General features: G+C 35.2%; 1 protein-coding gene across 3 annotated transcripts in view; it reads left to right on the forward strand.

Annotated features, from left to right (window-relative positions):
* FOCAD (focadhesin) overlaps window positions 1-22,997 on the forward strand; it is a 270,313-nt gene that overhangs the window by 4,974 nt on the left and 242,342 nt on the right. For 2 of the 3 annotated variants that reach the window (XM_023533725.1, XM_023533726.1), the window contains exons 2-4: window positions 17,244-17,332; window positions 20,057-20,131; window positions 22,332-22,486. In XM_023533725.1, the coding sequence (XP_023389493.1) occupies window positions 17,276-17,332; window positions 20,057-20,131; window positions 22,332-22,486 (287 nt within the window). In that variant the 5' untranslated portion in view covers window positions 17,244-17,275. Of the gene's footprint in view, window positions 1-16,643; window positions 16,698-17,243; window positions 17,333-20,056; window positions 20,132-22,331; window positions 22,487-22,997 lie in introns of those variants that run through there. The other variant, XM_023533727.1, reaches the window with a different exon arrangement.

Raw genomic sequence — 22,997 nt, forward strand, 5'->3', positions numbered from 1 at the left:
TAGAAACATTGTTTTTGGCCATGGAGCTTGGAAGGATGATTAGCCTTCACTCAAGTGGCCAGCAAAGAACGAGAGTGTAGTTCCCATTAGATCTAGGAAGTAAGGGGACCATCTAATGAAGAAGCTGAGCATCTAATAAGAAAGCTTATCAATCATGGTATCGGAGTCCAAAAGGTTAGGAGAGAAGACTGTTTAATGAAGAAGAAGGCAGATTAGAAAGAGGTTAGATTTGGGCGTAAGGGTGACAAAGTTTTTCTGAAGCATGCGGCTGGCTTTGACATTCCAAATAGTAGTTTGGATTTCAAGCTTTTTTGAAAAAGTTAAAAGCATTACTCTGTTGGGAGAAATGTTTCATATTTATTATAAAGTCAGTAAATGAAAATAGTTATAAACATCTAGATTCACATAAATATGTGCTTGCAGATGGTAAGTTTTGTTTTCTGTATTTTTTTTCCATAGGCTTTATTTTTTAGAGCTCTTTAAGGTTCACTGGATTTCAAGTTTTGAGGAAACTTCCTGTTGTCAGCTTTTTTTCCCCATCAAATCATTATAGTTTCTGTTATAGTAGGACAGCAAGTATAGTTGTATTTCTGAATTTAAACATGACATATATGTCTCAAGTGAATATTGGTGGTGTTTGTCAGAGAAGGAAGAGGCAATGGCCTTTTTTGCTTTTATGCACCTCTTTTTGAACCTTGGGCTTCCAAACTACTTTGGCAAATACTTTTCATCACATTTGACAACTCTCATCTGTTCTTAGGATGCCTGGAAGATTATGTTGAACATTTTTAGGTAAGTTCTGGGCTCAGAGGTGTGAAAAATGCCTTGAAACTAATGGCAGTTGCCATAGACATGGGATGTGGGTATACTTTCATTTACCTCTGATTTCCCTTCTGTTATTTTTAGGACCTAGAGTCTTATTGGACAGTATCTGTATTTCTAAGGGCAACTCCCACTCATTCATAAGATCTTATTTTTTTCATCTACTTAAAGATTTGTCTCTAGGATATTCCTCCCCTGTAATATCACATTTTCTCTTATGACTGGATTATTCCCTTTGATGTATCAATATGCTATTATTTCTCCTGTCTTAAAAATAATTACTCTTTCTTGACCCCATTTCTTTCTGAAACCACCACACAATTTTTTTTTCCCCTTTGTGGCAAAACTATACTTATGTGTCCAATTACTTTCTTCATATTCTTTCTTAAATTCAATTTAACCAGGCTTTTTTCCCCACCACTCTAAAAGATTTGCTCTCCTCAAAGTCACTAATGACTTTCATTTTGCTAAGTCTGTAGGTCTGTTTTTAACCTTCATCTCTTAGTTGACCTAACAACATTTTTTCCAGTTTTATTGAGATATAATTGACATATAACATTATGTTAGTTTAAGATATACAAATGTTGATTTGATGCATTTATAAATTGTAAAACAATTAACACCACAGCATTAGCTACCACTCCATCTTGTCACATGGTTACCATTTCCTATCAGCATTTTGGAAACAATTGATCACTTTCCGCTTTTTGAAACAGTTTCTTCCCTTATCAAAGATGTCACACTTCTTGGGTTTCTTCTTACCTCATTGGTCTTTTTAAACTCCTTTACTGGTTCTTTTTTATCTCTCTGACCTCTTAATATTGGAGTGTTCCTGAGTTCAGTCATTAGACTTCACACTCCTTCAATCATATCATTAAGACTTTAAACACTAACTTTAAATACTAGTAATACTCCTATTAACTCCCACATTTATATTTTCTTCCCTTGAGCTCCACATACCCACATACCTACTCAGCATTTCTATTTCGATGACTAAACAGCCCTATACCTGCTTCACCTATGGTCTTCCCCATCTTAGTCAATGGAAACGCCATCTTTTCCATGACTCGAGTCAAACACTTTTTGCTCATCTTGCCTGGGCTCACTCATGTAGCAGTGGGGACTGGCAGGTTTGGAGGTTGCAGCTGGGATGGCTTGTCTCTGCTACATGTGGTCCAGTAAGCTATTCTATGCTTTTTTACATGGTGGTCTAATGGAAGCAAGAGAGCAAGAGGAAGCTGCATGGCCTTTTGAGACCTAGACTCCCTAGAACTCTCACAACGTTACTTCAGTTGCTGTTGATCAAAGCAGGTTACAAGGGCAGCTCAGATTCAAGGGGATGGAGAAATAGACTATCTCTTTATGAGGGGAGCAGCAAAGTCACTTTTAAAAAAGGTACATATAGGAATTGGGAGGAATTTGGGGCCATAGCCTTCTAAATGGTCATAGCTTTCTAAATGGTCTCTTCTATTTTCTCATTGCTCTCTACAATATTGTGAGCAGAGCAGCCAAATGATTAAAAAAAAAAAAAAAAAACCCTGTAAGTTAGATTTCTTTTCTGCCCCAAGCCTTCCAGTGGATTCCCACTGCCACCCAAATAAAAAGGCAAAATCTTTGCGGTGGCCTGTAGGACTTGCCATGATCAGACCTCTTTGTTGCCTCTCTATCTTCGTTTCCAACTACTTTCTCCCTCATTAAACCCACTCAATTAGCCTCTTTGCTGTTCTCAGACATACAAAGCATGTTCTCACCATGGCTTTTGTACTGCTGTTTTCTACCTAGAATCCTCTTCTCAGAAACTATGGACTCCTCCTTCACCTCCTTTAAGTCTTTGCTCATGTTTCACCTCTATGAGCATTTCCTTGACCATTCACTTTAAAATTGGAATTCCTCTCTCATGCTATCTATCCCTCTTATCTGGTTTACTTTTGTACATAGCACTTACCTTAAAAAATGCTGTTATCATCTACTATTTTGCTTATTCTAGTGTTTCCTCCACTGGGAATGTAATCTATAAAGGCAGAGGTTTTTGTCTGTATCCTCAGTGCTTAATATGGTGTCTGGCACAAGGTAGGCATCTAATAAATATTTGTTGAGTGAATGAAAGGTGGGCTTTTGGTACTGAACATTTTCCAAGCCTAGGTGTCTTTTCCATGTTTTATGGAAAAGCTCTTGGAACAGATTTTGAGTTATAATCTAAGGAAATTCCTGACCACTTCTTGGAGATTCTTTTGTGATCCACTGATTTTGTTTGTTTGTTTTGTTTTGTTTTTGTTTTTTAAAGAGGTCTGCTAGCCAAAGTGTTCTTTCACATACTGGCTCTTTATTCTTTGAAAGATTATCACATTCTCTAATCAACTGCATAGAATACCTGCTCTTTAGATACTTAATAGCATCTCCTTCACTTTGAGTTGTAAATCATAGCATTTTTGTTCAAAGCAAAGCTGAAATAGTTAATATGTAAAAAGTCTAAGGCAGAAAATTTTCAAACTTTTTTCTTAAACTGTTGGACCTTCCCCCACTCCAAAATATCTTACTGAGAACTTTAGGTAAGATAGAGGTGTTTTTTTTTGTTGTTGTTGTTGTTTTTTAATTAGTCAAAATGAAGTTATTTTACATCCTAATTTATAGCATAATTTTATTATAAACTTGGTCTGAATCATGAAGCTATTATAATGAGCATGTGTGGACAGAGCTGACTCCATCTTGAAACTAATTTGCATGCTTAACTTCTGAGTGAATGAACCCAGACCTTTGACCCCCCTCACATTTCCCCTGGTGGACCCTGGAATGTGTGTACAGAGGCTTCGGGCTAATCATGGAATTTCCATTAATCCTTCCTCTGGGGTAAGGTGCCCTAGATGTTATCTATCTCTTAGCTCACCCTGGCGCCTCCCAGTATCTGGCCTCTTGGTTCCCCCTGACCAACTACCTACACATTCCTTTTTTAGAACGCAGGTCCATCACTAAGGGGTGATAATGGAGAGTGGTCTAGAGGGTAAAAGATGCAGAGATCTAAATGTCCTGCTGCTGCCCAGGACCCCCTTAATGTATATAAGTTCCCTATTTAACTCATCAGCGGACAAGCTGGACTTGACTGCCTTGTTCTTTGGCCTCTAAGCTCCTTGGGCATTGGGGACCACTTTGTATACACGACCTTTCCACAGAACAGAGCATGACATTTGAAATTAGTGGTTATGAATGAAATGATAATTTTTTTATGTGCCTCAGCCTCCAACTAATTTTTGTGTTTTGCTTTTGTATTTTGCTTTTATTGCATACCATCAGGGAAAACATTCACATGAATTAGCTGTTGCAAATGGTAATAATTTTTTAAACAATTTACATTGCAATCTTACAACTTCTGGTTATTTTTTCCATTTTGCTTTATTTGTAAAACATCCTATTGTGGAAAATTTCAAACACATACATGAATAGGGAGTATAGTAAGTGAATTTAGCTTAAAAAAAAATTAACATGTCTTGTTTTCTTTCTCCTCTACTAGGTTTTCTTCCTCTAGCTTAAAAAAAAAATTATCTTTAACAATAAGGACTTTTTATTTTATTTTACTTTTTAGAAACTTTTATTTTAAATATAATTACTGTGTCATTATTGCAGCTAACAAAATTAACACTAATTCCTTAATTTTATTTTGTACTCAGTCCATATTTCAGAATTTCTCAGTTGTGCCAAGTGTGTCTTATTACAGTTGATTTGTTGGAATCAGAATCCAAATAGGTTCCCAAATTGCATTTGGTTATGATGTCTCTCTTAAGTCGCTTATACTGTAGCAGTCTCTCTACCCCTTCTGTTTCCCATGTCATTGATTTGTTGGAGAAACAGTTATTTGTTCTATAAGATGTTCCAAATTCTGAACTTGACATATTGCTCTGTAAGTGGTTTTGTTTACCTTGTTTCTTTACCTCTTGTGTTGTCTATAAATTGGTAGTTTAATATAGAGAGCTGTGTAGATCCATTTTGAATTTTTTAAGACAACAGTATTCTTAGAGGGTTCTGTGTATGTCTTATTCCATCGTATCATGAGGGCACAATGTCTGGTTTTCTCATTTTTAGTGATGCTTAGATGAATCAGTGGGTTCAGGTGGGGTCATTCTTATCCCTCTAATACTAAGTTGCTATCATTTTTTAACCTAATAGTTTTAGCAGCCACTGATGATACATTCCAAAATCAATTATATATTAACAAAGTGACGTAATATCTTTAAACATATTTTTTAAAGAAATGAACACATTTTAATTCTTTTTTTTCACATATCTTTTCACAGTATCACTTCACAACTAATTTTTCCCTTCTCCCCTCCCGGAATCCTACATTTACATGTATATACAATGCCTTCAGAATGTACTGAGCATTTGACATAAAGCTTGGAAGGAGATATGAAATGGAATGGACAGTGAAAGCTGGGGAGTGGGAAAGTAAGGATTATCTACTTACCTACTACGTATTAGTTTGCCTGCCTTCCTTCCTTCCCTCCTTCCTTCCTTCCTTCCTTCCCTCCTTCCTTCCTTTCTTCCTTCCTTCCTTCCTTGTCTCTTTGCTTTTAGTTTGTAAGATTTTAAGCTGTATAGCTCACTTGTTTGGGCTTGCAGGGCCACTGAGGCCTTCTAGGGACCGGAAAGTAGGTAGTACTGGGGGAGATGTCGACAACAGCTTTGGTATTGGGTATAAATTGAACGCAAATCCAGAGTCAGGCTGTGCATACAAATTTTAGCATTTGCTGTGTGTAATCAAGAAGGTTCCAAATAAAATTGAGAAGTAGATGAAGCTTGTACTTTCTGCACTTAATACCTTTTTGTCATGTAGCCTTTTTTTGTTGAGTGGACAAAAGTAAATTATACCCCAAGGCCATAGGAGATTCCTGCATTGCTATACTGTTTTAGAAACAGAAGTCGTCTGCATCTCAGTATACACTACTCCTTTTTTCCAGTTGTCGGAACCCCAAACCTTGGAGTCATTCTTCATTTGTCTTACATCCACATCCAATTCATTAACAAATTTTGTCAAAATATGTATGTAAGTCTGATCTCTGCTCATCATTTCCAACTGCTTTTCTCTAAAGCAACATTTTTCTCCTGGAGTATTGCTATGATCTTCTAACTGGTCTCATTTTTCCGTTCTTGCTCTCTTAATGGTCTATTCTCCATAGAAGCCAGAATAATCTTTTTAAAATGACAGTCAGGTATTCCATTTCTTTGCCTGAACCCTCTAGGACTTCCTATCTCACTCCGGAACATCCAGAGGCCCACAGTGCCTTACTGGGGCTTATGAGATCTGGGCCCCTGCTTCACTCTGCAATCTTTTTCTGCTCAACTTGCTAACTCTCACCATCCATTCACACTGGTGTCCTTAGTCTTCCCTAAACTTGCCCAGCATGCTTCTGCCTCAAGGTTGTTGCCTTTGCTATTTCTTCTGTCTGGAATGCTGATTATTTTCTTCATGTCTCTGTCACCATATCTAAAGGTCTTTTTTTATTCTTTGACAGATGCCCAAATACATAAAGACCTCCCTAAAATTTACCTATTGATGACTAAAATATTTTCTAGGTAATATGTTATATATGCATTTGGAAAATTAAAATAAACTCTTTATACTGCAATTAAGCAATTAAAAATACCTACCTTCTATAAAGTTTAAATTAGGTTAGATTAATTAGTTCTAGAAATCACATAACATAGCACCCATAGTTAACAATATGGGTGACTATAGTATTATGCACTTTGAAATTTAGTGAGAGAGTAGCTCTCATGTTGTTTTCTTCACACACATACAAAACACAAGGAAACCTTGGAAGGTGTTGCATATGTCTATTACCTTGATTGTGGTGATGGTGTCATGAGTGTTTCATATGTCCAGACTCCTCAGATTACACATTCAATATGTGCCTGTCTTTGTATATCAATTATACTTCAATAAATCTGTTAAAAAAATACCTATTCTCTTGACTGAGGCTAATATACTTGATTAAAATGAGATTGGAGGAAGTCGAACACACTAGAGGAACACTTAATTTTTTTCAGGAGCAGATGGATTAATCTCCTGGCAAAAAATTTAGAATCAACGGTAATTCTGTTAGCTCACTTGTTTGGAACTCTGCAGGACCATTAAAGCTTCTAATAACTCAAAGGTGTGACTTTTTCATTAAATAGCTCTTAATAAACAGTGTAATTGGATCAAGTGAGACTTTTTTTTTATCTTGATGTGTGCTGTGGTGCAACTGCTTCTTCAGACAGTGATAAAAGACCAAGGTTTCAAGTGAGTAAATAAGATCACTAGTTTTTTTTACTGAGCCTGAAAAACTGATCTTGTGTTTTCATTTGAAGAGAATTAATAATTTCTATTTAAATGTAAAGAAGTAATGTTTATCCATTTCAGGGGAAAAAAATTGTAGCAATTATAAAGAGAAATGTAATAGGATATAATCCCTCATTTTGTTATCCAGAAATAACCTCAACATTTTTACATATTCACTTTATTTTTTTCTTAATCCTTTGTGTCTCTCTCCATATATTTAAGCTTGGTTGTGTATAAAAATTTCAATGTTTTACTTTATCATAAGCTTTTCTTTACATTTGTAAAACTCATTTTAAATTACCGGTCAGTATTTTATCTGCATATTCCATAGCTTACCTTTTAGATAAGTCAGTGAATAACTTTATACAAAAGATGCTTGCTTTTAAGCCTTTTGTATTCTTATTTTTTTGAAATGAAAGGTGAATAGAACTTGAAGAATGTGGATGACACTTTGGGATATAGCCAAGAAGTGTCAAATGCTAGGATCAAATGCTCAGTAAGTAGTACCCTCACTGCCTACTCCCATAGAGCAGTTTAGTTTTTGACCTACCCCAGACTTTCAGCTTTATTGTACTACTGAGTATGGTGGAATTGAGTATGGTGGGTGAGGCTAGGGGAGACTCTTGTGGTCCTGGGAACCATGTTTTTTCTGTCTTATTTCTGTGGCTTTGCTCCTGAACGGATCTGGCCTTTGATGACCTTTGTATCAGTTTGGAGGTAAGCCAGGTTGGGAGCAGTTTCATAGCGTTTGAGTTTGGGTCTTTGAGAGTGAAATAAAGCTCTTTGAACATTGGCTTCATTGTGAGTTGATAGCCTTTGGAGCTGCTGCTGCTGTTCATCTATCTAATCAGTCATTTACATCCAACGTAGTGTTCAAAAATTCCATTTAACATGTACATATGAAAATTGTATGTATTGGTTATAAAATTTGTAAAATTAAAAAAATTCTCATGAAGAGCTACATAATCCTCTTCATCCTCTACTTCCTCCTTCTCCTTCATTTAAATATAATTCTTAAATTACCTTTACCTGAAAAACATTCTATACACTGTACTGTGCAAACTGGATATCAGTATTTTATTTCAGGATCCTCTTCTAATTCTTGAATATACTGCTCGATTTTTTTTTTTTTTGCTAACGTGAAATGACTTACTAAGGATCTTCTGCCCAGGGTATTGTGAAGGTTAACTAAGATCTGATTATTAAGCACCCTACAAATAAAAATAGTCATGAATAATGTTAGCTGTAAAATAGAAAATTAGTAAATGCCTTTTACCCCAGTGGGAAATACACAGAGGTGATGCTGTGGGTTTTTAAGGGACTGTGATATATAGCAGGTTAAGAGCGAAGCTATGATAAATAATAGCCGCCAACTGAAGCGTTCATGTAAAACTTATGATGTATTCAAATAACAAAGACCCATTTTCCATCTCTATTATATTCAGCTGGAAACAGTGAAGAACCAGTCCTGAGAGATTTTGCATGTGTTCTTTAACCTTTTTTTTTTTTTTTTAAGGAAAATGTACCAAAAAGAGTAACAGTGTAATAAAATGTCACTAATTTGTATTCTCTGATTAGGGATTTGGACTTGGCTGAAATTCATCTTTATACTACCTGTTCAGATGTTATTTGATCAGTTAAAAAAATGAGATAAAAAGCTGGGAGAAAGGAGTGTGTTTGAAAGGAACTAATTATTTTCATATCCTTAATGTGTGGATAACTGAATTCAGGATACTGTATTAACTTGAAAATAAAGTTTACAAATTTATTTTCCTACTTCTGGTTCTTAATAATTTATTTTGGTCTTTGTTTCATAAGTCTTAATTAGCAAGAAAGCTATAGATTCTTCTCTATTTCTCACTTTCTGTTTGGGAAAGTTGATCTGAAAACAAAATAAAGAGTAGGATTCTGAGTAACTTTTTTTGAGTCTATTGTATATTAAGTACAGTGCTAAACACAGTAACCCCCCCAAAATTTTTAAACTGCTACTGCATGTCAGACCCTATAGTAGGTGAATAAGACTCAGCTGCGTCCCTCAAGAAAGTCAAAAGTTCGGGAGGATAATGCAGCAGGCTGGTTGGTCAGTGAGGAACCTTTCCTGCTTGAGTAACTTCACTCAAGTTCACTTCACTGAACTTGTCCAAGTCCAGGCAGCTGCTACACAGATGGAAGATAGCCCGATGAATAAGATCTCCATCTTGAGGACTGATTACAATCCTCTCAGAGCTGGAAGGAACATTAGAAATTGTCCGAGCCGACCTGTGCAATGTTGCCCCTCTACACCATATCTTCATATTCTCCTTGCCTAGAATATGACACCCCATTTTCTGAGGTAGCTGTAGGAACTGAGAAAGAATATGTGTGGCACCCTCTTGATCTTCCTGCTTCTGGATTTTTTTTTTTTCCAGAACATTCTGCAGTTATTTCAAACTCCATGGTTTTACAAGTAAACTCATTCACACAGAAATTTCCCTGTCTCATCTAGCTGTTTTGAACTGTCACATGGTGGGGCTACCTGCCAGCCTAGTGTTCATTTGCAGCAGTGTAGCCATCTGTGTCTGTGTGGTGGCGTTTGAGCAATCATTTGGGCAAGTAATTGCTTTCATTGATTTCAATGAATATTTATTTAAAAATTGGAAAATGTAAATGTGAATGAGTTGATATCAGTGGCAAGATACATGGACTTACTAAAGATCAACACTAATTGTCATGATGAAAATGGGCAATCTTTATCCTTTGTTAGATGCTTATTGGACTTAAACTGAATGTTCAATGATGAAATAAAAGTGTAAAAACAAAGAATGTACACAAATGTGGGAGTTGTATTGCTAGAGATGGTGCCAAAAGGATGGGGATTAAGTTTAGTTGTTAATTTTTGTGTTTTGTGCTCAGCATGGAGAACCCTTTTAATATGTAACTTTTGCACATTAGACTTGATTACATGTTTTTCGGATTGCAATTCATACAAAGATAACAGAGCTGTTTGCACATAATGATGAACCACTTTGGGAACTTGATTTAACACTATATCTGAACCCAGGTGTTTTTTGTTTGTTTGTTTTTTGTTTTTTTTTTAGATTTGCTCGATTCCCTGGGATGTGGCAAAATGTAGAAAAAACAAATCGTTGGATTCAGACTAAGAATAATGGCTAACATTTAAAAAATGTTATGCACTTGGTTCTGAGTGAAGTGCTTTAATGGATTATCTTAATTTTATTAAAACTCTATGTCAACCATACTTTATAGAGGAATGATTGAGAATGTGAGCTTTGGAGACTACACTGTTCATATCCATGTTCCGCTTCTTACATAGTTAGGCAATTAATTTTGACCTCTTTTTGCCTCACTTGATTTTTTTGTATGAAAAAGAGGATAATAATAGTACTCATGTGATGGGGTTGTTTTGCATATTGGGTGAGAGAATGTGTGTAAAGAGCTTGACAGTGCCTGCCTGGCACGTGGTAAACTCAGTAAATCCTGGCTATTAATACCACGGTATAACCTCAGGCAAGTTACTTCCTCTCTGAGTTCCTTTTTTCTCTTGTGGGAAGTGGTGTTAATAATATTTACCTCAGAGTTATTGCGACGATCCAGTGGGGTTAATTAAAGCATTCTATGGGGTGCTTGGCACAAAGGAGCTGTTTCCTCTGACATGATATTCTTAACCTGAAGTCATGCTTCGTGTTTATTCAGTGAATCATTAGTGAACAGGCACTTGTTATAAGCTGGGGTTATAGTAGTCAAAAAGAGAGACCAGTTTCCTGCCCTCAAGAGTTTGCATTTCACTAGGGGGTAGAGAAAGGCAGCAGAAATAAATAAATGATGATCATCTGAAAATGTGATCAAAGCTATGAGGGATGCAACCATGGGTCACTAGAGGTAGCAGTAGGGAACTGCTTGAGGGTGGTGTGTGTGGGGGGTCAGGAAAGTTCAAGGGGAGATGTGAAGAGTGAGAGGAGTCAGCTGTTTGAACAACAAGGGCAAGAACACTTGAGCCTAAGAGTTCCATACCTGGACATGGAAAGAGCAAACTGCAGGTCTGTGTGGCTGAGACTCTCCAACTGAGGGAGAGTTGTGAGATCAAATCATGTAGGACCTTTTGTCTGTGATAAAGGAGATTGGATTTTATTAGAAAGGGCAGTGGGAAGTTATTGAAAGGTTTTCAGCAGGGAGTTAGAAATCAATTTTATTTTGAATGAGAATCTCATGTATTTCCTAACCTTGGTTCTGCTGTCTTATTTCTCAATCTGGTAATTTATATACAAGATCCCATCCTGGTCTTTGGTTAGAAATGCCTTACTTATCACTAAAACTCATCCTCTTCCATCATTCACCTCCCTTGACTATCCCACATAGTATCAAGGGAGGGAGGAAACACATTTTTAGAGTACCTACTCTCAAGACCCTCTTGGCTTTCAGGCACACTTCATATTGTTATTTGTACCACGTCATGAGACAAGTGTCCCCCTGTTTAACCAATGAGGAAGCAGGCTTTGAGGTAGTAAATGATTAACCTTCATTTTAATGGCTAATGCTAGAGCCAAGATTTGCATCCAGATTCCCACCCACCACTCGCCATGCACTTTGCTCTCTGTCAAGTTGCTCCATCATAATGATGACAGAGGTATATAAGATTATAAACATAATCAGATTAAAGGTGTCTTTTCATCTTCACAATGGACAGACTTAGGGGTTGCAATACATGTATGACATTGCTTCACAGTGCATTAGTCATCATATTCATTTGAACATTTTCAGAGCGGTTCTTCTGAAAGTGTGGTGATTATATTGTATTGTGATTGTATCCATTCATGACTGGAATATAAGAGAGATTCTCCAATTCCATCTTGGGCTATATTGACTGAGTTAATGGCAGGGAAATTTACCAGATTCCTGTAACATTCTTTTGCTCATTTGATCTTCAGCTCTCATTACTACTAAGAATGCAAGTTAAAGTAACTAAACTGTAACTGTTCCATTCTATATAAATTTAATAATTTATTTTTCATGAAAAATAAAAAATGAGGTCGATTGGTCAGTTTGCAGCAATCGAGAGAAATATTGCTATTTAACTTGCGATAAGTCTACATAATTCTTTTTAAGAGTAACAGTTTTTACTCTGCTGTAAAATTTCCCAGGAGTCCAATTGAGAAAACTTTAGTAATGATTATGTTTCTCTTTGAAAATGGAGTAACTTTTTAAATGGTCTAAAGTTAATTGAATCTATTCAGTTAAATTGCATTGACCTCTTTTCAATACTACTCTTTCCGTAAAGAATTGGTGAAATGTTTAACAAAGTAACTAATCTTTTATCATTTATAAAATTTTCCTAGTTTGTTGCTGCTCACTTCCACATACCTAATGATGGATTTCTATGCTTGCAGTGATTCGGGTTTCAGAAAGTCATTTTCTCTATTTCTAAAGAATGTGTTAGTATCTAAATAAATATTTTTTGGTAATTATTCAAATTACGGAAACATGTTCTTGTAAAAAATTAGAATATAGAAACAAGCAAAAAGAGACATCACCCATAATTTAAATTTTCCAGGCTTTTCTTTGTATATATGTACCTGGATGACCTGTATTTAAATTTCCAACTTCAGAAAGTTACTTAACTCTTCTCTGTCCCAGTTTCTTCATCTGTAAAATGAGTACCTATCTCAAAGGGTTATTGTGAGGGTTAAATGAGTTAATGCAGGTAAAGTGCTTAGAATATTGACTGGCCCCTACTAAGAGCCACATGTGGTTAAAAAAAAAAAAACACACACACAGAAATTTAATTATTGAAGTTTTGGAGGCTTGAAGTCTGAGATCAGTATACTAGCATAGTTGGATAAAAGTCTTCTTCCTGGTTCATAGCCAGTGCTTTCTCTCTGTGTCCTCACATGATGCACGGGCTAGAAAACTTTTATTATGAAAAATTTCAAACATGTGAAAAATAGAGTAGTGTTATGAACTTCGGTGTACCTATTTATTATCAACATCTAGATAATTCTTGTTTTATCTATCATTCCCCCCCCTCACCCCCCACCAGAGGTAGACTGGAATATTTTATAGAAAATCCCATTTGTCACATCATTATCCCATAAATATTTCAGTCTGTACCATGTTAATATTTGCTAAGAAGTAAATTCTTTTTAGAGAACCAGTGCACAAAATTTGAGTCATTTTTGAGGGGAGGAAAAGTAAGTAAAATACCTATAAAATACAGGTGCGTTTTACTAGATTTTAATTAACTGAATGGTATTTGAAGTAAGATTAAGAATATGGAGATTTTAGCTATTTAGATTAGAAATTTATTGGTCAGTAAGATCTTTAAAGTGAGTTGGCATCAGTTTTATTACAAATATACTATAAAGATTATATTGTATCAACATAAAATATTTATTCAAAAAATGTGCTGAGCAATTTGAGTAATATTGGAAAATCGTAATATTGGAAAAAAGCCATCTCATAAAGGAGCTAATATGAAGACTTCTTTGAACACAGATCGGATACTATAAAAACTAGAGATAAGTAAATCTTTAGATTTTGAAAAATAACTTTCTAATCTTTATTTCCTTATATATTTATATGTAAATATACATACAATATTATATAAAAGATTATTTAAGAATAAATAGAGAAACTAATGTAACAAACCAGGCATTATTCAAGTTGGTGGTTTTATTTTCTTACTTTAATGCCTCATTCTCCTGGACAACAATCAGATCTAACTTGGAATTTCCTGCCTTTGATCTTATTTCAAAATCTGTGAGTAAGTAGCATGTGATATAACTGAGAAGGAACTCCATGGTAAAGGCAGAAATTTGATTGCAATTTGATGTATTTTACTAAACTGCAACTCGTAAGATCTCCAGAATTCATAGTTACCTAAATTCATTCAGCACTTCAATTATAGATCTTAAAATAACCGGAATATGATACGGTATTGTGGACCGTGCTGTGCTGGTCATGCCTGATGTTATTGATGGTCCAAGGAAACACTGGGTCGGAAGTGAGGAAACCTCCCTTCTCACCTGAGCTACCAGGATGATTTGCCTTTTTGGTTGCTTAACCTGACATTCAGTTTCTTCATTTCTCCAATGAAAAAAGAATGGAATGGAGATACTCTCAGGTCTGCTATATTGTTAAGGAAGCACTAGCTACTGCAACAAAGAGACCCCCAAAATGTAATGATTCAAACAAAGTAGAAGTTTCTTTCTCATGTAGTAGTTGGAGTTCTAGGTATGCAGTCCTGCTCTAAGCTATCATTGAGGGAACCAGGCTCCTTCTATCTTTTCTTCAACGATGTTCTAGAGGCATTGTCGTTATCCACGTGTTTGAATATGAGTTGTTGCCAAGACCTGGTTTTGGTTGGGAAGAGAGTAGAGGAAGCAGTCTGCAGCCTGGGAGTGGTACATCACATCTGCTTCAATTCCACTTGAGAGAACTTGATCACACACATGGCCATACCTAACCATTCTCGAGGCTAGGGTATGTAATGAAGCTGATCAGGCTATAGTTTTATTAATATAGTGGAAGGAGAGCATAGATATTGGAAGGATAGTTAGCCATCTCTGCCACATCTATGCAGTTCTTGCTTCCTCTGATTATAATATTTACGAAGTGGCTCTGGCATTCCACTTAGTTGTTTTCTGTCTTGACTTGATTTTGAAATTACTGGCTAACATTAAAGTACTTTCTACTTATAGCTTAATTTAACAATGGCTCAGTGATCTAGTGATCTCTTTGTGAATGTAATGATTGAAAATTACTATTATATTGCTCTTTAGTGTTAAAAACTTTCCATTGTGATTTCCTCATGATCTTTCCATTTTTATGAATCATATATTTAGGAGGGCTCTAATTGTATTGTTCTGTTAATTTGGGAGTGCAGGCAGCAATTGGATTTTGAAGCTTTTGAAGCGAGAGCTGAGGCTAAGCTCTAGTTTTTAACAGGTGTCAGGTTTTAATACAGGGTGATGAAACAGAACCTACCTGTCAGATTCTAGAGAGGACGTGTAGAAATACTTAGGTACCGAGAAGTGGTAGGTGAGAAACTAAGCAGAAAGAAGAACAAGAAAGATGTAAATATAAACAACAGAACAAGGTGGGTGGTTGAAAAATATAGATGGTTTTATTTTTTCTTTTCTAAGGGGCAGGGAAGCAACTAAGAGTACCCGGAATATACCCCTGGGCCACAGTCTTGATAAATTTATAAAATCAGCTCAGATTTATTGATTGTGCTCATCAGCTTTTCTGTATTATCAGCCATTAAAAAAAAGTAATAAAAAAGAAAAAATGTTAAAATATAGGTTTAAAATCCTTAGGCTGATAGTTCTATAGGTTAATTTGTGGGAGCAAGAAACTAAAGGCATAATTGATATAATAGTCGATAAAGTGTTAGAAAGAAAAAGAAGTCCTAGATTTTGAGTCCCATTAATGCGAATGAAGTATATATTTTTATTAGCCTACTGGTGACACTGCTCATGTAAACTAGCTTCAAGAATGTGCTCTCTGCTGCTCTGAACCCTTCGTGTACAGAAATTTGGTAGTTAGGAGTGCTCAAAGTCAAGTCTGTCACTGACGAGTAGACAACTCTACCCACTCCCAGCCAGCTACCCTGCACGATTTCTCTGCTGGCTTCCCATGGTACTTGTGAATATAATTAGGCAGATTTTTCTCTTATTTTTCAGATTGTGCTCTTCATTTGAAGTTTGACGCTAAATACTTTCATGTGATATATGGTTGTATATTTTCATATCCTAGAGAAGCTCTTGAGAAAGTTTGAAAACCTGAAGTGCTTTATCTGTCTGCTGCTCCTTTATTACTTCTAGAGTGCAGTTGATATTTTTTTTTCTTGGAAGTGTTCTTGTGGGGCTGAAACACCTTGACAGATAAGTTAATTGTTTAAGTTAAACAAATTCTTTAATTCGCTTGGAACTTAAAGACCTCATCAAAAATTCTTTTTTTGATTTAGATTTAGACATCCAAAAAAGGCACAATGACAGGTTGAAGATAAATCTTTTAAAATCAAACATTCTTTTTTGTAACATGTGGTTTATGGAGCATATTGTGACTGGTTTCCTTTTATTGAAGAATGCCATGATAAGAAGTAATATATAAATTATGTTTCTTTAATGTATAAAATGCCCAAGGGAAGTTGAGATAAAATAAAGTAGGACACATGCTACACTGCCAATGCTAAAGCAAGCATATGTACTCTTTTTTGAAATTCCCTAAGAGAATATGATTTTTTGATACCTTGAAAGGCCAAATGATTGTGATTAACCTTGAAATACAAGTCTCTAGCAGATGAAAGACACTTAGAAGGTGGCAAAATCAAAGATGATATCAAATCATCTTCCAGCTTGGGTAGTGGTTTTGAGAATGCTTAATGACCATTTGTTAGGAAAGATAAAGTTATGGATTTAAAAACTGTATTCTTTCTCTAAAGTGTCACACCGAAATAAGGGCTTAGGTATTTTTGTAAGCTTAGGTATTTGTCTTCTATTCTTAGGTATTTTTGATAAAAACAGTGCATTGACCTACGTCCTGAAGACAGTCATCTTTCTGGATGGTTTGTATTCTTCAACTGCCATGATAAGCTATTAGCCTAACCCCAAAGCATTTTGGAATTCCCCCATTTTGGGCCTGGATCAGAGATTATAACCCCATGTAGTTAAATGAAAGCTTGTTCCAAAGTAAGGAATAATTTAAACAATTTCGTGACAAAAGTTTAATTCTTTCTCCCTTAGAAGTTTTGATTGATAAAATATTAATTTCTATTTCAAACATGTGGTCGAACTTTTAAAATTATGTTATTTAGGCTTGAACTTTTAGTTGTTTTTTTTTTTTTTGGTTTCCGTAGTGTGAATTTATCAGTTTCAGAATTAGCTCTAATGGGAAAAACCAAGAGCTGTTGAGCATTTTAGTTTATTTATCAATCACAGCATTTGAGGGCTGAGGTGATTAACAATGAAGAGTGTGCCAAGGATTACTCTGCAGAACCCTGTGCTTTATTTACATTATTGTCTTTGGAGTGAATTACTTTCATGGTATTTGAGGGATAATTGGTTTGAACTCCTTTTCCAGATTAACAAATATTCTTTTGTTTTGTTTACAGACTCTGTATACATACATGTCGGAGAAGCAAAAATGTCAGATGACATCAGGAAAAGGTTTGAATTTCCAAATTCTCTTATACAATCACAGGTAATTATATTTATTTATTTATTTATTTATTTATTTATTTACTTACTTACTTACTTATTTACTTATGCTTCATGATAACAAATGAACTTTTTGGTGGGTTGTTAATTGAACTTTATATTTTTAACAGAGTATTTTATATAGAGAGATAATTTTGTTAAACAACTTTTATGATTTAATTTGAAAATTTGACAGGAAAGTAAATATTTAAAATTGACCAATCTCAACTTCTATTTATATCATCCTTTTTTTTAGAAATAACAAAACCTTCATTAACTCTGGAATATGTATTTTTTGATCTATTATTAATTATTGGGTACAGAAACAAATGGTTATACATCTACAGAGAATGAGGGATTAATCTTTTAAAAGGAATACTCTACCTCTATACAACTATTAAGAATAGATTTTTATAATAATGACATTCAATAAGTAAAATATCCTGGATTAAAAAATTCGATCTATATAGTGACTCAGGCAGGAGATTGTGATAATTTTTTTTAGAGAGCTCTTCAGTTATTAGAGTTAAAACAAAGATGGTTTTCAGATTGGCCTTCAACTAACTAGAAGCATTCTGGTTAATCAAGGTACCATAACTGCTTACTGTCTTTTCTTGTGAGAGTAAAGCTAAGGGACCAACAGAAGCCTGCTTGAAGACTTAACAACATACACCGTCTTGGATACTTTCAACTTTAACTTCAGAGATGTCTGCTGTGGGAATTGACTTAGCTGGGTAGTGGGGAACCCTTCCATGAGGAGACGAACACTCCTTATGCAAGATTCCCTTCTACCTGACTGGGTTGGAGTCATATCCTGTGCAGCACAGGTTCTTACCATGAAGAGGAAGATGAAAGCTTGGAGGATACTGTCCACAATTTTTATTTTTCTATGCCTGTGGTCTCTATTTTAGCACAGATAATCAAGAAATGCCTATGCATGTTACTGTTAAATTAAATGAAAAGTGTATGTGTATTGTAGGATGTCTATTTAAACTGTTCTGTTATAGAAAACTAAAGGAGCAATATAAGCTAATATATCCTTGGATTTTGTATGTTAAAATCAATTTAGACTATATTCTCTGATTCGTTAGAAGGATACATTGAAAGGTAAATCAGAAAAATTGAATCTGGTGGGAAGTGAGGGGATGTTCATCATTATTTTCTTTTAGTTCTTTTTCTAAATATGAATGATAGCTTTCTTGGTCCTTTTTGTGTTTTATATTGGTTTTATTAGGTTCTTGAAATTGTGCCTTCTCCTTTGTGAACACTTCTTATTCTTTTGTAACCACTGCTCTGTGTTAGCGCCATATTTCATTGATTCGTACACATTTTTTCACATTTTAACATCTGTGAAACTGGAGTGCATTTAGTAATTGATGACGGCAGTCGTTATACAGTTGGTATTGCCTACACATTTGTGAACTTGGCCATGATTTTCTAAATGAATCTGAAAGAGCTTTTTCATTAATATAAAATCATAATTCTAAATTATAAGACACATTGTATAACATAGAGTAATTGGCAGCCTTTTTTTCTTTTTTGTGGTTTGTAAAATAATGATCCATCTTGTAGTTGATGGCCAGTTGCATTCAATGAAATATGTTATATTTTGTAAACAGGAACTAAAACTGTTCGCTCATCTTCAATTCTTGTTACTATCCCTTTAACTAGGAGTTGAGACAATTAATTCGCCTAAATTTAATATTCATGTAAATAAATACTTGTATTGCAAAACTGAGACCATCAAGCATTGAGGCATTGAGGTGTTTGTTTTCAATATGTGAAATACAAAAATAAATGAAGGAGTGGGTGCTTTGTTTTTATCTAAGCTTTTCTGGAGACTTTGCAAGACTGATAGGTATTCACAGCTCTATCATACATTGGTCCCAACACAGGATCAATAGTTGTGGCAGTTGCAAAGTATTTCCCAACTCAGACATAGAATGGCTGTCATTGTTGCTAGCCTAGGTTCTAAGACAGTAGTGCTGGGTAGTGTTGAAGAGCTACGAGAATGAGGTTGAGGTGGTAGGAGGTAATGATATTTATGTGTTTATGTAATCAACACTCCTATAAGAGTCTGAGATTTAATTTTGATCTTTTGGACTAAAGCAGGAGATGGGAAAATTTTAGAGATTTATGAGATCGAAAGCTCATTAAAGAGCTAAAACCAATGAAAAATAATAAAAAAATTAAATCATAGAGCCTAGAGGAGGGAGAATGGTCATGGTCAGGAGATATCTATTGGTTCAGATCTGTATGGGCCATAGTTATAAAGATGGGGGTACATTTTCTCCATCTTCATTAAGGGCATGATGAAGCATGTTGGAATTCATTTGGATGAAAGATGATATTAAATGCTATGGAGTTTCTCATTTGTCTTATGGTTTCATGGATTAAACAATCTCATTATCTTCTAATACTGACAGCATTTCGAACTGAAAATCCTGTAATTTTCTTGATATCTATGAACTATAGTTTGCTTATTGGGATAAAAATAGGGATAAAAATGCTTACTTTGAGAATCATTTTGAAAATAAAAAATTATGTGTGTAGAGTGACTAATTCAGTGCTGTACGTAACATACAGTCAATGAGTTGGAATTTTATTGCCAATTGACTGCCATATTCATACTCATGTCAACTAGTATTGATATTAGTTACTTTTAAATGCACTATTGGAGAGAAATTTTAAGAGAAAGTATCATTAATTTTTTTTTTTTTTTTTTTAGGCTGTGGGTCATCTTATTGCTGCAGTTCTAAAGGAAAGTGGTTTTTCAGGAAAGATCCATCAGTCCACAAACCAGGTCTGTTTAGCTTTGTGCTTTAGTTCTATTTAGATATTGCTACCAGCTGGACCACATATACACTTCTTTTGTTTTCTCATAGTTCAGGTCACTGTAGAAATGATTTTGAACTGTGAGAAGTTCATTGCCTTTTTTTTTTTCCGTTTGCCATATTTTTCTTCCCAATTCTTTTAAATTAAAAAATTTGTGACAACAGACTCTAAGAATAAGCTATGGAAGGGGTGAGGGGAGTATTCTTAATGATTATTAATGAAAAATAACATGGGCGGAAGAGAGTAGGCATACTTTAGAGAAGGTTCACAGGGTTACCTCAGAGGGAATATTTTTGTCTAATAGGGAAAGTGAACATGGTGGCTCTGTTTGGATATAGGAGATTTCTCATGCTTTTAATAGCCCATATGTGAGCTCTAAGTTGGAAAGGAGATGCATTGACAGTCGGAGCTGGAAGAAAAATGCATAGGGCAGGTAAATGCTAAGAGGTGAAACAATGTCAGCTTATTGAGATATATACCACTTGGGTTTTGGTTGACCAGTGCTGTCATGGTGGTACTCTAAGGTAAACTCTATGGAGAATATAGATGATGGGAAAAAAATTGTTTTTTTCGCAACAGAAACAAGTTGATTTCCTTTCTCTCATATTCTTTTTGATTAACTGCCCCAAGTTGCATTTCTTTATAGCTTCTGTTGTCATGTAGAAGGAAGTGTAGGAGCATACTTCACTAATTGGTATTTATCTAGTGTTTGTATACAGTTATATAAATTAGGTTTTATGAGAACCCTGATCTTAATCCTGCCTATAATCACATTATGTACTCTGACAAGATCTAGTAGTTTTACTTAAACTGCCAGAATTTATTGAATGTCAATCCCTGTAACTAAATGTTTCCTCTTGTATTAATAAATGAATGCTTACTTCTACGAGGACACAGTATTGCCTGAAGCAACAGTTTTTTATTCATTTATTTTGTTTTACTGGCTTAGTAATGGAGTAATGACATTTAGACCCTTTGATATTATCCATAGATGTGAATAAAATTCTCTTCTGAATTAAAGAATTAGAATATAAATATTACATTCCTGCAGTGACTGTTAACTAGATTGTTCTGTCATAATGGGATTCTAAGATTGAAAAAGCTCTCAGAGCCAGCATCAGTGAGAAAGTGGGCAAAATGTGATGTTGATTTTCATTCTTTTAGTTATTCTGTGGGTGATGGGGATCTTAATTTTTTCTCCAAATTATGTATTTCCCCAATAAATTATGTCAGAATGAAAGAAAAATAGCTTCATTATATGTTCTTCAAAAACAAACTGACAAAAAACCACAAACCATAAAACCACCCAAACCATGTGTAAATTTAAGTGGACTTTACTCATAATGCATTCAACTATTGGTTTATCTTTAATAGTGAATTTTTTGGGGGGAGTCGGGAGATCATGGATTCCTGAGAAAATTATAAAAGTTAAAACCTCTGCTTTTATAGGGATTTTCAAAATAAGGAACTTATAGTCACTTATATACTCTTCAGTGATTTTTTTGTGAAAGGCGACATTCATGATATGAGTTAGAAAAGTCATAGTCTCTTTCTTGGGCAAAACATGTTAGAAAAACTTTTGTTGGTAGCATAGAATGAGCAGCTTGCTGGTAGTCTGTCCTACTTCTCTCTTTTTCACTGTGTGCTCACATTAGACTTCAGTAAATTGGGTCAGGGACATTGCAGGGAATGGCGGGGGTGCATGTAGGTGATAGAGGTTGGTAGTAGGAGAGCAGGAACATTTTCTGAAAATGCTACTGCCATTTAGGGTTTGAAACATAGGTATGATTTAGAGTTCAATTTAAACTAACTGATCTGCTGATACTGTTGGTGTCTAGTTAAACAGCTTGGTTAGAGCATTGTGGTAGAGCCAAGTCTTAGATTTGATCCCATGTTAGTTCTGTTGTGTTACTCGAACTCGGATCATACCTGTCTGCAACCAGCCTTATTTTGCAGCAAAGACACCAGATAAGAAAGAGTTGCTGTGTCGGAACACATCCTTTACTTGTCTTGGAAAAGGGACTTTATTTATTCTGTGTGACAACAGTATCATCTTTGTATAGGAAAGCTAGCCTACTGCGAATGAATTACACTTTGATGCATGGCTGGGGGTATGTATGCATTTGCTGCTCATCAGAAGTATCCTTTAACCACTAGTTTGATTTCAGACTCCTGCCTTGAACTTGCTGTGGGAGAAGTGTTGCAGTGATAATGTCGTGGTTCGAACAGCCTGCTGTGAGGGTCTGGTGGCACTCGTGGCTCAGGATCATGCAGAGTTCAGCTATGTTCTCAATGGGATTCTCAACCTGATTCCATCGACCAGGTACTGTTTCCTTCATGTTTGATCAATTAACAATTTAAACTTCAAGAAAAAAATTCACTAATTTGCCAGTAAGGGTCAACATTCACTCTACTTGCCAGTTGTTTTTCTTTCCTTCACAATGTCCTGAGGTTGATATTTCATATGTGGTGAGAAAGTGCTAACTTAAACTCTTAAGTTTTGGTATTTGTGGTCATTTGCTGTACTTAAGTTTTGGGGCTCTACTTAAATTTGTCATTCTTTTTTATGAAGAAAATAGCTAAGTGGTTTAGAATTCACAATTGCAGTGCAAATTCCTGACTTATTTTAAGAAAGAAGGTTGCCTATAAGCAATACTGCTTCCACAGTGGTAAAGTTCATACACTATTGACAATACTTGTTTAGCCTTTGGCATTGGTACCTGTATTAGAAAATAATAGCACTAACCTCTTTAAAAGTATTTTGTGATTTAGACATGTCTTCCCCTGAGTATTCCAAGTAAATAATGTTTAGTGTTTTGAATTTGTTTGGTTTG

The sequence above is a fragment of the Pteropus vampyrus genome, unplaced genomic scaffold (genome assembly GCF_000151845.1).
Source record: "Pteropus vampyrus isolate Shadow unplaced genomic scaffold, Pvam_2.0 Scaffold109, whole genome shotgun sequence".
Classification (NCBI taxonomy): Eukaryota; Metazoa; Chordata; class Mammalia; order Chiroptera; family Pteropodidae; genus Pteropus; species Pteropus vampyrus.